The sequence below is a fragment of the Brienomyrus brachyistius genome, chromosome 5 (assembly GCF_023856365.1).
Source record: "Brienomyrus brachyistius isolate T26 chromosome 5, BBRACH_0.4, whole genome shotgun sequence".
In the NCBI taxonomy this organism is placed as follows: Eukaryota; Metazoa; Chordata; class Actinopteri; order Osteoglossiformes; family Mormyridae; genus Brienomyrus; species Brienomyrus brachyistius.
In genome coordinates, this window is record NC_064537.1 from 6,299,578 (window position 1) to 6,314,650 (window position 15,073).

The 15,073-nt window shown below is 46.3% G+C and overlaps 1 protein-coding gene across 4 annotated transcripts in view; it reads right to left on the reverse strand.

The window, feature by feature from the left end:
• Positions 1 to 778: 778 nt before the first annotated feature.
• Positions 779 to 15,073, reverse strand: part of LOC125741967 (golgin subfamily A member 6-like protein 22) — a 66,820-nt gene continuing 52,525 nt past the window's right edge. For 3 of the 4 annotated variants that reach the window (XM_049013559.1, XM_049013560.1, XM_049013557.1), the window contains exons 2-3: positions 1,488 to 1,961; positions 779 to 1,430 (exon numbers count right to left, since the gene is read on the reverse strand). In XM_049013559.1, the coding sequence (XP_048869516.1) occupies positions 882 to 1,430; positions 1,488 to 1,895 (957 nt within the window). In that variant the 5' untranslated portion in view covers positions 1,896 to 1,961 and the 3' untranslated portion in view covers positions 779 to 881. Of the gene's footprint in view, positions 1,431 to 1,487; positions 2,007 to 2,114; positions 2,201 to 15,073 lie in introns of those variants that run through there. The other variant, XM_049013558.1, reaches the window with a different exon arrangement.

The window sequence follows — 15,073 nt, forward strand, 5'->3', positions numbered from 1 at the left end:
CCGGACGGGTCCCCGCTGGACGTGTATCTTACATTCGTCCCTTTTGTTTTATTCCTTAAACGTAATTAAAAATACAATATGAATACATGTAATGTATTTTCATTCTATTAAAGTTTAAAGGCAAGGGGCCATACTTTATTACGTACGCACGGAAGGGGTCTAAAAATTTGACCGAATTTTGCGTGCGTATGCTGGGGGGGGGGGGGGGGGGTGAACCAATTTGAGAAATTTCAAATTTAAGCGTTTCGTTCACGATACCTGACCTGCTGGATTGCATTCCATACGTGCATATAACTCAAAATGCAACATGAGATTTTTAAGACGATCGGACTGTTTAAACAATATCTCATAAATTATCTAAAAAAATATATAGGTTGGCAATGCACCACGGACCTCCGAAATATCTGGTTTAGAAGGTGCTATAACATTATGGAAATGGCGACCCATTTAGTTTTATTTGAAAGTGATTTTATTACGGTAAATCTCATGACATCCCATCTCATTTGTTATCCCTAAAGTTAACAGGAACGTTTGTAGTTCCAAAAAGCAGTGCATAAGTCGACTGACGATCGCCCGTACGTACGTACGCGAGGGGGGGGGGGGGGGGTCAACTACCCAGCGCACGTGTGCTTACGGGGGATGGGGGTTACAAAAATCGGTAAAATGTATGGCCCCAACCCTTATCACCCAAACCATATGCCCCCCTATCGGCAACACGTGTAATAGACTTTTGGAATATTCCTGACACCTACTCAAATTCAAATGAAAACACCTGTCTCTTATTCGTTTTTAATGCTTTATTTACAAGAATTTACATATTTAAATAGTACTGATAGTCAAAGTTCTATGTTCTCATCCACTATTGGCGTATTCATCTTGCATCATCTCCTCCATTGCCTTGCCTTGTACTCGTCCATTGCCTTATACTCCTCCTCAATTGCCTTATTCTCCTCCTCCCTTGCCTTGTACTCCTTCACCATTGCCTTGTACGCCTCCTCCATTGCCTTGTTCTCCTCCTCCATTGCCTTTCTCTCCTCCTCCTCCCTTGCCTTGTACTCCTTCACCATTGCCTTGTACGCCTCCTCCATTGCCTTGTTCTCCTCCTCCATTGCCTTGCTCTCCTCCTCCTCCCTTGCCTTGTACTCCTTCACCATTGCCTTGCACTCCTCCATTGCCTTGCTGTCCTCCTCCTCCCTTGCCTTGTACTCCTTCACTATTGCCTTGTACTCCTTCACTGTTGCCTTGTACTCCTTCACTGTTGCCTTGTACTCCTTCTCCATTGCCTTGCACTCCTCCTCCATTGCCTTGCACTCCTCCTCCATTGCCTTGCACTCCTCCATTGCCTTGCACTCCTCCTCCTCCCTTGCTTTGTACTCCTTAACCATTGCCTTGTTCTCCTCCTCCACCACCACTGCTTGGCTGTCCACCACCTCTGCCTGGCTCTCCTCCTCCACCACCACTGCCTGGCTCTCCTCCTCCTCCACCACCACTGCCGGGCTCTCCTCCTCCTCCCTTGCCTTGTACTCCTCCTCCATTGCCTTTCTCTCCTCCTCCTCCCTTGCCTTGTACTCCTTCAGCATTGCCTTGTTCTCCTCCTCCATTGCCTTGTTCTCCTCCTCCATTGCCTTGTTCTCCTCCTCCATTGCTTTGCTCTCCTCCTCCATTGCCTTGCTCTCCTCCTCCATTGCCTTGCTCTCCTCCTCCATTGCCTTGCACTCCTCCACCAATCCCTTGCACTCCTCCTCTATTGCCTTGTACTCCTCCTCCATTGCCTTGCACTCCTCCTTTATTGCCTTGCACTCCTCCACCAATCCCTTGCACTCCTCCTCCATTGCCTTGTACTCCTCCTTCATTGCCTTGCACTCCTCCACCAATCCCTTGCACTCCTTCTCCATTGCCTTGCACTCCTCCACCTTTGCATTGCACTCCACCACCACTGCCTGGCTCTCCTCCTCCTCCACCTCTGACTGGCTCTCCTCCTCCACCACCCTTGCCTGGCTCTCCTCCTTCACCACCCTTGCCTGGCTCTCCTCTTCCACCACCCTTGCCTGGCTCTCCTCCTCCACCACCACTGCCTGGCTCTCCTCCTCCACCACCATTGCCTGGCTCTCCACCACCATTGCCTTTTTTCCTTTCCCTTTTTTTGAAAAAAACTTCTTTATCCAGGATATCTTTTTTTTCCCTCCATTTTCCTTCCTTTCTTTAGCTTCCCCAGCGTCATTTGGTACCGCTTGCGGCCTAAAGCAGTTCAGAGTAAAGCACTTCATTTTGAGATGTGTCTCGCTCGATGTCTGATTTGTTTTGAAGTGGTATTAGTGCCTACAGCTCAGTTTATACCTTCAGAATGATGACATCAGAGTTGTCACGGTAACATTCTGTTCTAGAATTCTATTTGAAAAACAACTATAGGTGCCATATTTGGTCAGTGGTTAATTTTTTTTAATTCTTTGCATTTGTAATATGCTTTATTCAGCTCATATTCTACAGCATATATTGTATGAAATTCCATATTTATCTTAATTAGGTTACGCGCAGATAATATTCTGTACTTGCAAACAATGCAGAAACCTACCAAACATTGCCGGGCCGTTCCTGTGCTCACAGAGCGTAGTGAGCTTTACTTTACTCAGGAAGAGGACAGGCTCACATTTTCTGACCGTGGCCATGCCTTGTGAAAGGTGCTGAACTTAGTGATGAGACAGTTAATACCGAGATTCTGGAGATCGCCTCCTCAAAGTGAGGCCCAGCGACTTCAAGCTGGGAATCAGGGCTTGCTAAGTTTATGCAATATCACGTGACCGATGACTTCCGATTCATCCTGAGGTGTAAGAGGCTTTGAATCCTGTTGGCTCTTCAAAACTTTTATATGAGTGAGATGATTCTGATTAGCAATGGTAGTGGAGGCCAGTTTAACCAAGGAACCAGCCGTCAGGTGATGGGTCACAGCAAGGAGGGGTATGAAGTTGGGTATCAGTGTTTGGGTACATTTAATGGAGGTGAGATAAAACATTTGGTAAGGTTTAGCAGCGTCTGTAATGTCCCTGCATTGTAGACAGAGCTTTCTGGATAGATTCTGGACACACACACCCCTGTATTGGACAAATGAATTCAGAAAATGGATGGATTGCAGTGTTTTTCATGTTTTCATGAGTGGAAGTGAACTTTTACAGAACTGAGTATTTGAGTAAAATTCATTTTTGATTAATCTCATTGCCTGTATTTTTGCCCCTTATTTTGAGTTGTTTTGAATGCTGCACTGTTCAGTTGCAAATGGTAGGTCCCTCTGAATCCCATCTTCGCTTTTCTCCACCTCATGTTATTCACAGGTATCTGACTCTTGAATCTGGCTGAAATGATCCCAGTCGATTTTCCAATCTCCGCCTTTTCTATTTGGCAGAATGCACAGCCTGGATCCAAACTGCCTTCCTTCCCAGTTGGACTAACAGTTGGCTCCACCTGACACTTTATACCATTTAAACCCCAGCTGATCACAGAGCTTATTGCAGGATGTGTGTTTATTCCTCTCCATGTGTTGTGAGGCTGCCTTGCCTAACCCCTATAGTAAGGAGAAGGTCATAAACTTGTGGTCTTATGTTTTATTAATTCTGAAATGGGTAAGAAATGAGCAGCAGGATGATATAGAGCTAAAAGGTGCGATTGTTCTAGCACTACGATGTAATCCAAGGAGAAAGGCAGCACTGCCTTGCTGAATGTGATTTCTGTGGCAAAAAAGATGGTGATATTGCTGGCAAGCGGTCTTTTTATGAAACTCAAATGTAACTCTGTCAAAGTACAATTTTACCAGGGTCCCTGAATTCACTTGAGACGCTCTGTTAAAATAACCTCCCAGAAGACAGAATGAAGCTGTAATTCATACAGGTGGCAAAACTAAAATGTCTCTTGGTAATTTCATCAGGGCGGTGATGGAATTACAAATGTGCATGTTTTCGGCGAGTGATGGATGAGGTGATATGAAACATGCAGTTGTCTGTAATCGCTGCAGCTTCGGGGAAAAGACTAGCATCCCTTTAAAGTTCATTACATTAGGATGGCAGGCAGAGGTCACTGCAGTTTGGACGTGCCAGGAACAGAGGAATAAAGCCAAGTAGAATGTATGGAACTTGCAGTCTGTAATATGTCACAGAGTAAGGCATAACTAAACGCACTGCTTACAGTTTCCCAGGGGAGTGTGGCCCCCCTTTCCCTCACCGCATCAAATTTTTCAGTTTCACTCATTTCTCAGTTTATGGATTATGGGTATGAGCCTGTGTAAAATACACATTTTTTTTGCAAACTCCAGCTTGGCTCTTCCCTGCTTCTCATTGATGAAGGGCTTCTTCCTTGCTTAATGGGTCTTCACCGCTGCTTCTAGGAGCCTGTCCTACCAGTACACTTCACACTTAATGTTTTCTATTCCTTTTGAAGGTCACTTGAGGTCATCCTCCGATTTGTTAGACACTGACGGATAAGTTGATGGTCATCTGTGGCATTAGAAGGTTACTTCTGCCCACTACCTGGCTGGTTTTTGATTTTTCCCAGTGTCTCCTGCTTCTTCACCCTGTTCTTGTGTACTGCGGTCTTAGAAACTCATGAGCATGGAAGCAGCCTGCCTCACAGTGTAGCCTTCTGCCAGCAGAACCAGGATTAAACCAGAATTTAACAATGCAGATTTTAAAAAAGTATATAGAGTGGTCTCTTAATGTTTTACAGAGCTGTGTATTGTTTATATGTATTTATTTTATCTTATAGCTGCATGTTTGAACCTGAGACCAGTTTTGAAATGGAGTCTGTTTCAGAATACTACATTCACACCCCCAAAACCTTCATATCCCAAATACTGCATCATGAAAGGTGAAAATTGGTAGGTTTATGCTGGTGAAATAATGAAGATAGATGCTGCTGCTTTTAAATCATTCACAAGGTTGTTTATTGAAATGGTTTATTGAATGGCATCTAACAATTTGAAACACATATGGAGGTATAATAGACATTCGCCTCAGAATTATATTTCTGTTATGTAATTTTATCTTTAAAGTGACCTTATTAAATTTGTTCCCCGAAGTAGTAATTTCATCCCACACCCTGAGGGCTTTTGCATGCTGGTTATATGTGCTGTTAGTATGCTAACAGCATTTTCTACCCAGGGAGTCTGATCGAAAACCAAAATCAAGCTGCTGCTGTGAGCTCCTGCTGAGCACCCTGCTTGGAGGCATGTAGACTCGACGGACGCTACAGAGTGTTCCAGTGACCGCCCACTAATACATATCTGCATCATATATGTGGGAATGATGAGATTCCTCCCATTGTTCAGCTTAATCTTAATCATTAACAATTGTTTGCTTATAAGTAAATGAATTTTCTCTCTGTGTTCTTCCTATCACGTTCCCTTGGGGTGTATCGTATTACATTTTTAAATGTTTTAATGACATATAGTTTTAGGAACATCAGCACCTGCACTGTAGTATTCAATTCAATTTATTTTATATAGCGCCTTTTAATAAAGAAAGCCGGAAGACAATGGAGGAGAGGAACCAAAAGCTCCCAAGTAAGGAGAAAAAAAAACCTCTGGGGGTCCAAGGTCAACTGTCTGCCGACCCCCCCTGGGAAAACTAGCATTACCGAAAACAGAAAAGAGTTGACATGCTTGTGAAAAGAGAGATTTATGCTGGGATTAAGAATGAAGACAAAGTCCATCAAGGAGTCCGTTATGCATGTTGGCCTGTGAAGGATGGCCAAGGTCCATTCTCCACGTTGGGCTGTGCCGGGTGGCACTGAAGGCTGCACCCACGGTGATATATTTGGTATGACCCATTCGTGATGTCACCCCTCCATGGGACTGACCCAGGACTCCAGCTCAGATGCTGCCCACTTCGGGCTCCACCCAGACATGTGGGAAGGCAGAGAGTATGGATGGTCAGAACATGTGTTGACACATAAACGGACAAGCATAGTAGATATAAATAACATGTACAGCAGCACCAGCAGCCATAGTTATGGTGCGGTAGGTCGTGGGCAAGATAAACTGAAGTAATGGGTCTTAAAGGCCGAGAATGAATCGGCATCCCGAACGTAGGCTGGTAAACCATTCCACAAGTATCACTCCTAGTGTGTAAATCTTCCGGAACATCAGCACCTGCACTGTAGTATCACTCCTCCTGTCCTTTAATACTACAAAGGGCATTTCATACTCCACCCCTGTGCAAATGAGTCCCTGTTTCCTTCCTCCCTCCTCATTTAAACAGCACATTGTTGACTCTCTTTAAACCCTCAGTAGTTCCTAAGGAACACGGTGAAGAGCAGCTCACAGCAGATCATCTTCAGCACCGACCATGATCTCTGTGTCTCTGCTGCTGCTGGCAGCTGCATCCTGTGAGTCTCTGTGTTTCTTCAAGAAGAACAAAAATCAGCAGAACGACAGAAAATATATGTAGGTAGTTTGATAATTTATTTAATTAGTTATTTTCTTTTTATAACATTCAAAAATGCACACAAAGCTGGGGATCCAAACAGTGACAGTAAAAGTATTTGTGTTGAAATGTTGAATCTTAATATAGTAATGGTATCTTATTCCTAAGTTGTTTGTGTTGTGGGGTTTACATTCACATTTATATGGAACAATTATGTCTGAAACTTAATTTCTTATACTTTATTAAACAGAAACACGTGCCTGACATTAGTCTGTGTACCACTCTACTGTGCAGCCGCACTGTCCCCCCTCCCATCTCCCACACATGGTCCATCGCGGTTCCATAGGGGGGGGGCTGCTGTCCCCAGCCTCTGTATATAATACTGAGTCATCCTTTGGGAGGATTGGGGTGAATCCCACAGCGGACCTCCCTTATCACGAATGACACACATGATTATTTTTAAATTGCTGTTTGTTGTACTGACTACCTATATTTTGCATTATAGTACTATATTTAAATGCAGTTTCCCTCAACAGAAGCGGTTTCTTTTCCTACAGGTGCCCAGTGTCATACTGAGCTCATTATCCAGCTGCTAAGATTGTTAAACCAGGAGAGTCTCTGACCATCTCCTGTAAAGTCTCTACTTATTCACTCACTGACAGCAGCTACTGTAGCAGCTTCATTCGACAGCCGACAGGAGAAGCACTGGGGTGGTTTGCTGGGGTTTGTGGTGATGGGGACACTTATTACAAGGCCTCACTAATTACTCACTAATCATGAATGTAATTAACATAATACACTGAAAAGGATCATGACAAAGACAGGGTGCAATAATTTACTTCCAGTATTAAAGAAGATTCATTGATAGACATTCAAAATTAAAGCATTTTCAGGTTTTTTTTTTTTTTTTAAAAGTATGGCATCTGTAGGGGCGGCATGGTGGTGCAGTGGTTAGCACTGTCGCCTCACACCTCTGGGACCCGGGTTCGAGTTTCCGCCTGGGTTACATGTGTGTGGAGTTTGCATGTTCTCCCCATGTCGTTGTGGGGTTTCCTCCGGGTACTCCGGTTTCCCCCCACAGTCCAAAAACATGCTGAGGCTAATTGGAGTTGCTAAATTGCCCGTAGGTGTGAATGTCTGCGTGAATAGTGTGTGAGTGTGCCCTGCGATGGGCTGGCCCCCCATCCTGGGTTGTTCCCTGCCTCGTTCCCATTGCTTCCGGGATAGGCTCCGGACCCCCCGCGACCTAGTAGGATAAGCGGTTTGGAAAATGGATGGATGGATGGATGGTATCTGTAATATGTTGAAAAAATATTGGGTGTAATGAAGGTCTGACAGGGAGCTGTTTGCTGCTGTTTAAGTTCTTCTCCATAAGGGGGCGCCAGAGCTCCTTATGGAGGGTCATACAGACTTCTGTGTTCAGGGTGACTCAGAACAGCAGGCTGTAAAGCTTATGGCTCTGCAGTGTGTTACTCTACTCAGGATTCAGTGAGAGACGTCTGACTATAATCCTCTGTCTGTGACCTTCATCACACAGGAATCATTAGGGAATTCATTCTAATTCTGGGCCTTAGATTCAGAAGTTTATTTAAGTTTAACTTATCTAGCAAACATGTTTTTCCAATGCAGCATACGAGTGAAGAAAGCTTGTGGTCAGAGAGCAGGTCAGCCAGCGTCCCTGGAACAGTCAGAGTTAAGGGTCGTGCTCAAGGGCCCAACAGTGATATAAATACTCAGAGCAGCTGAACCCATAACCTTCCAGACATGGGCGCAGAGCCCTACCCTGCTGGGCTGTACACTCTGTGTTAATGTCATTATGGCTATAGGCATATATTCCGATTTGCACAAAATGTGCCATTATTGTTACAGAATAACCAGGAATCTCACTAATTAAAATGTTAATTCTCCAGTTTCATTAGAGTGTATTCCTGTTTGTCAGATTCCTTTCCTGGAGATGTAGGCAGTTGCTATATTACTATTTATTGAAGTTGAAGTGTCAAATCTGAGAGGTCTATGAGATAATGACAACAGGGGTTTATGAAAATTAAATCAAAATACCTACTATATCTACTACAATGTTAAAAATAGAGAAAAATATCTATACATAAGCATATATTGAACATAATACCAAAGGTAATCTGACCTGATTAGACCATCAGCAGATCTATAAGCCATTAATGCTCATTCTTCAGCTTGTGTCCATCTCAAACAGCACAGTTATCCATATACAGCAGTACAGCCATCTGTCTCTCTGCTTCACTTGATTTCACTCAACAATCCCCAGAGATTCATTTGCTTCTGCTGGACTTTGTATAAAAGCCAGAGTGACACCTTCAAACACACAGACATCAGTCACACTCAAGGACGCCTCTGTAACACAATGGCTGCTACAACCACTTTATTCTTTTTACTGGCTGTTTTCACATGTAAGTCTATCTGCTGTAGTCAGTTAAACATGAAATTTAAGTGCAGTTCTTGTTAATGATTTATTCTGTATTTCTTGACGTTCAAAAACACTCTTTTTTCCGTCAGGTGTTTATTGTAATGTTGAACTCACCCAGTCAGAGTCCATCACTGTGAAACCTGGAGGATCTCCAAGCATCTCCTGTAAAGTCTCTTATTCAGTCTCTAGTTATACTACACACTGGATCCGACAGCCTGCCGGGAAATCAATGGAGTGGATTGGGTATATTAGCAGTGGCGGAGGCACTGGTTACAAAGAGTCTCTTAAGAATAAATTCACCATCTCCAGAGACACCTCCAGCAGCACAGTGTCCTTACAAGGGAGGAGCCTGCAGACTGAAGACACAGCTGTGTACTACTGTGCACGAGAGTCACAGTGAGAGAATGTAATGGGAGAGTGATACAAAAACTCACTGAGACCTAATGTGATGCAGGTCTTATGCGAAGTGATTCTGTACTTAATATAATTCTCCTTACAATCTGTGGACAAAATATTACACCTTAATTAAGATTTATGACAGTAATTTTCAATATATATGCTGCAATTTTTATTTCTACATTGAATCGAAATTCCTTTAATTTCTCTGATCATTTTATATATGACCATTATTTCATTTATCTTTGCTCTGATTGTATCCTAGTTATTCATTAAATCCAGCCATTCTGGCTTTTGACGTCACACAGGATTCACTTTGGCCGTCTCACAGACTGTAGTTTGTCTCTGACTCAACTCATAGGCTTCAATCCGAATACAATATTATACAGCTATTCACCTCCAGGTTAATTAACCCAAGTTATTAGTCTGAAAACTATCATCATTCATTTATAATATTCCATGTACCTGCATCAGCTGAAATATCAATCATATTTCAAAGTAAGACCGTGACATCTTTCCGAATGGCCACTTGGCTGCATAAATACACCAGGCATGCAAAACAAACATAAGACTCAGAGTAATACATGCCCAGGAGAAGGTACAGACGGTAAATATCAGAGATCTGATTGCAGGGTCCTGTGTACAATGAGGTTTGTCTAACTTTCTGCATGTTTATAATAGTACACTGTCTGAGACTATGGCCATTGTATCAGTGGCACTGGGGCCATTCAAATGAGACAAAGCACAAGTCTGTACAGTGCTGTATATCACTTACAGAAATAAAACAATGTTTCTCACATGTAAACATTCTGTGAGAACTTAGTGTGACCTGCGTCTAGTAAAAGGTAAGAGGAGATGGAGAGAAGAAGGGATGGGATTACAGTAGGAGGGTCTGTGAGACCAGGCCTGTCAGCCACTTCTCACTCGGGTGACATTCTGCTGCATCGTGTGTAATGGTCCCTTATTAACCCCAAAAATGTGGCACCAGAGCTCAATATGGGGAGAAGTATGAGCAGCTGTGTTCATGGAGACGCTCTTCATGCGTTCATCTGTCCTTCATAACAATGATCTTCCACATGAGAAGCATCATTCCAGCCAGTTCTCTCGTGTGGCTCCCCACCTTTTAGAAATGCTTCCAGACCCATCTGTTCCATGAATTTCTCTGCCAGTCTTTCTGGTCCTTGAAAAGTCTTATCAGGTTCCTGCTTTGTTAGAAGTAGATGGATGCAGTTTTAATAGCAACCAGCAGATGTCCCCAGTGTCACAGAAAATACAGGCAGCAGAAGGACACAATAATTATACAGATGCTCCTCGACTAACGACGGTATGACGTCCCAATAAACTCATCGTAAGATGGAAATATGATCGATATGACACATAAATATATAAATAACTACTTACACTAAACATGAAAATAAACAAATTAATACTGTAATTAACTATTATTCATCCATCTGTGCATTTTCTGTACCTGCAGGTCTGCAGCCTGTCTCAGACTAGGGCACCAAGCAGTCACAGCGAAACTAAGTACCAGGAAATGAAAAGTAAATATATGAATACAAGTTTATCATTAGATGTGCAGTATTGTTTGGTTAAACACAGAATGAAAACACCATACCATGCGCTAAACACTATGAAATTCAAAGTTTGATAACTACTGAGTGCATCACTGTCACACAACCATACAGTCAGGAGGACGGTGGGGGAACTGGGGTGCTACGGCTATGGGGGGAGGGGGGGGAGAGAGTGGGGGAGGCTCGGAGCTCCCTGGAGTGCTGCCAGGACTTGGTGGGGGTACAGGGACCGGTTAGGAGGGGGGCAGTGTACCACGAGGGGAACCCAATGAGCAAAGCATGCTGGGCTGGTGCCAGTACAGTGAACAGCTCTGTGTATTTATCGTGTTGTTATTGTCCTCTACACTAATGTCCTGTACAGTGTTAATGTTAATTGGGGGGGTGTGCACCCACCATCTGTAACATGAGGAGTCGGAACGGTCAGTGTGTGCTGTAAGTGTGACTGACATAACATCCGTAAATGCCATTTCACACTGTGTTCCTGCACTACTGTGCATTCACTGTACTCATTTATTCACTCAACACCATAATATTTAATATTTACTGTAGTATTTATAGTAATAATTAATAGACAGTCAGGACTGAAATTATAACAGGGTATGACTCTAAAATTTGAGACTAGTTAAACTATACAGTTAGTCCTGTTTGTTAATGTTGCCTTACAGTGAGGTCATACAGTCATACAGTGAGGTTGTATTCTGCAAAAGTGTGATTGTTGCTTGTGCACAGCCTTCCAGAAGAATACGTTCAGTTAGTTAGGCGTTACAAAGCAAATCAATTTGACGTGATGAATGTGATGAATTTTGGCTCCTCTAGCTCCACCCACACCTCTATTGGAGTATTCAGTGCATATCTGCCACAGCTTTTAAAGGAGCCAGTGTCAGTGTGTGACAGAGAGCAGCAGTCACTGGGACTCAGTGTGTACTTTACCTCAGTGCTCCTCCCTCTGTCCTGCAGCCATGAAGCTCCTACCAGCCCTGCTCACCCTCACAGCACTGGCTCTCTCAGGTCCCTGTCTCTCTCCTCTCTCTGTCTCTCTTTCTCTCTGCATCTTTCTTTGTGCTCATCTAAAAGTCTGCTCTACCTCTTTATTTACAGGTGTGAAGGCTCAGATTATACTGACTGAGTCTGAACCAGTGGTAAAGAGACCAGGAGAATCGCACAAACTGACATGTACAGTTTCTGGGCTCTCAGTCAGTAGCAATGATATGAACTGAGTCAGACAGGCTCCTGGGAAGGGACTGGATTGGATCGCTGGCATTGAACCTGAAGATGACAGCACTTACTTCACCGGGCGCGCCAGGGAGGAGGCAATGAACAGGACACGGGAACTGGAAAAGAATAACAAAGTTAACGAGTGACCGGAAACAGGACTGAGGCACAAAACATAGCCAGAGACAGGATGTAGGACAGCACTCGACAGAGGACAGAGAAGGCAGAAAGACAGACAAGAAAGGGCGAAACAGAGGGAACAGGCGGGACAAAAGGGCCAGGAGTGAATGGAGGGAACACTGGGGGACAAGGAGCAGAGACGGGAGGAAGGAAGGGACGAGAACCAAAGAGAGGAGGGACAGAGACAGGAGGAACAAAGCGAGGGGGAGCAGAGAAAGGAGGAGGAGCAAAGGGACCAGGGACGGGAACAGGAGGAACGAAGGGATGAGGGACCGAGAAAGGGGGAGCAAAGGAAGGATGGAAAGAGGCAGGGGAGAAGGGAGAGAAGGCGGGGGAACAAAGGGGAGCCCGAGGGAGCCCCAGCGGGCGACGGGAGGCGGCCGGAGGGGCCGCAGACGGCCGGGAGGCCGGAGCCGGAGGGGACCCCGGAGGGGCCAGGAGACCAGGCGAGGGACCGAGGATGGAGCTGGAGGGAGCAACACAGAAGGGGACGAGGGAGCTGGAGGGGACCTAGGTGAAGGTAAGGAGAGGGGGGGAGCCGCCACAGGCGGCTATGTCCTCCGACGAGCCGGAGGACCGAGGAGCCGCTATTGGGGAGCCTGCAGGAGCCCGACGAGATGCCAAAGGAGGGAGCGAGGCAGGGGGATGAGGCTTTGGAGGGGGGCCCGCAGGCGACCGCCGACCCGGAGGGCCAGGACTCGCAGGCGCCGACCGAGCCCCAGCGCAGGCGAGGGAGGACGAGCCAGGGGGCAGGGTGGGAGGGACCCCAGCCCTGCGCCTGTGCCCTCTCCCCTTACGGGACACAGACACAAGGACCCTTGGCCGGGGTCGGGCTCATCGGGAAGAGGGTGAAGGGGTTACCAGAAGGATCCCCGAGGGGTCCCATTCAAGCTCCTCCACCTCCGAAGAGGGAGGAGCGACGATGGAGTCCCCTGGGACCTCCTCGGGGACTGGGGCAGACAGGACTGGAGTAGGGTCCGGAACGGGAGTGGGGCCAGGAACAAGGGCCCTAGGGGCCACAGTCATAGGAGGCGTAAGGGACGCCTCGGGCGTGGGCACGGAATCTGCAGGTAATGGGAGCGCCTGCTCGGGAGCCGGGTCCGCAGGCTGAGAAAGCGCCTGCGTGGAAGTCAGGTCCGCAGGCGAGGGGGGCGCTTGTTCTAGAGCAGCAGGTGGCAGCGGAGGCGGCTGCTCGCGCTGGGTTGGAGACAGCGGAGGCGGCTGCTCGGACGCTGTATCCACAGGCGGCGGGACCGGTAGGTCCCGTGCGGGCAAGTCGGTCGTGGACCCTTTAAGTTTCCGGGGCACACGCGTGACAGCGTCCCGTATCGCGCTGGCCCCTTTGTTGGCCAGCCGCTCAGGCCGGAAGACATACCGCTCAAGGGGCGGTGGTAGCTCCTCTACGGCCCGGCGTGTTCCCCGGACGGGGAAAGCTGCCTGAACTGGCAGTTTACCGGCGCCAGCGTCTCTCTCCGAACTGCCCGGAGAGTCCTCCTGAACATCAGCGGGAAGAAAAGCGGGGACGAGAGTGCATGCCCCCAGGACAATCGACGAGGTGATCGTCGACTTTCTCTTTTTCTTCTTCCGCTTGTTCACGGTGGCGGTTGGAGGCTGTGCCGTCTCCATCGGGACGGACGGTGGGGAATTAGCTCTGTGAGCCGCTGGACTAGCCGTAGGAGATCGGCACGCACCTCCTCCAGGAGATGCTCGCCCTCAGGTGGGAACGTCTCCATCAAGCGATCGGCGTGCGATTGGCGTATTCCAGCGCCACAGGGTCCTCTTGGACCTCAGGCTGGTTCAGCCAATAGTATGTCTCCCGCAGCAGGCCGAAACGTTCGTCCTCGGTCTGCTGCTTCGCCTCCTTGTTATGGTCCGTCATTCTGTCATGATCGGTGGAAGCGGGTAAGGCGTACGGGCAGGCGGGCAGGAAGGACCAGGCAGGAAGGCGGAATACGGGGCAAACGAGGGGTTTATTCGGGGTAAGGGCAGGACGGAAACACGGGCATCGACAAACATCAGGTAACATCAATGACGGACAGGGCAAACAGGTAAGACCAGGACTTAAATAGGACAAGACTAAGCAAAGCAATCAGACAAAGCTGGAAACAATCAGGGCAGCACACGTGGGTAATCAGGGGACGTGGCACACACGAGCCGGGTATGACATCGTCTTTCACCTGCCTGCTTTGTCCTTCCCTGCCTCCTGCCTGCCAGCCTGCCCGCCCGCACCCGTGGTATCTGACAATCAGCACATGTTATTTGCTAATACAATTTTCTGAAAGTATTTCAATATATAGTAATTGTAAAAAGTAAATAAAAAATTTGTACAAGGAGACATAGTCTCCTTCATCTACTCATTTAACACCAACATTTGTGAAAATCTTGAGATGGACCGGTATCCCGCCCAGGGTGTACCTCAGCCTGAGATGGGCTCCAGGCCCCCTGAGACCCTGAGCAGGATAAGTGGCTAATAATAATAAAAATAATATAAATAATAATAATAATAATAAAAATAATAATAGATTTTATTTGTAATGCACTTTACATTTAACATAAATATCAAAGTGCCAGAAGTGATAGAGGATGATTTCTTGAAGAATGTTTCTTAATTTTGTAGTTTTTCCCCATATGGGGGCAGCAGAGCTCCTTACAGAGGCAAGTATGACCATCTGCATTTATGAAGAGGCTCCTTCTACCCCCCAGGGAGGTAAACAAATTCACCCACCTGCCCGTCATATAAATGAGGTTCCTCTAAACACACAGACTTCACCATCAAATCAGCCAAAGACTTTGTGTTACAATGGAAGCTCTGAGATTCCTGATACTTTTAATGCCTTTATTTCCATGTAAGATCACGGTAC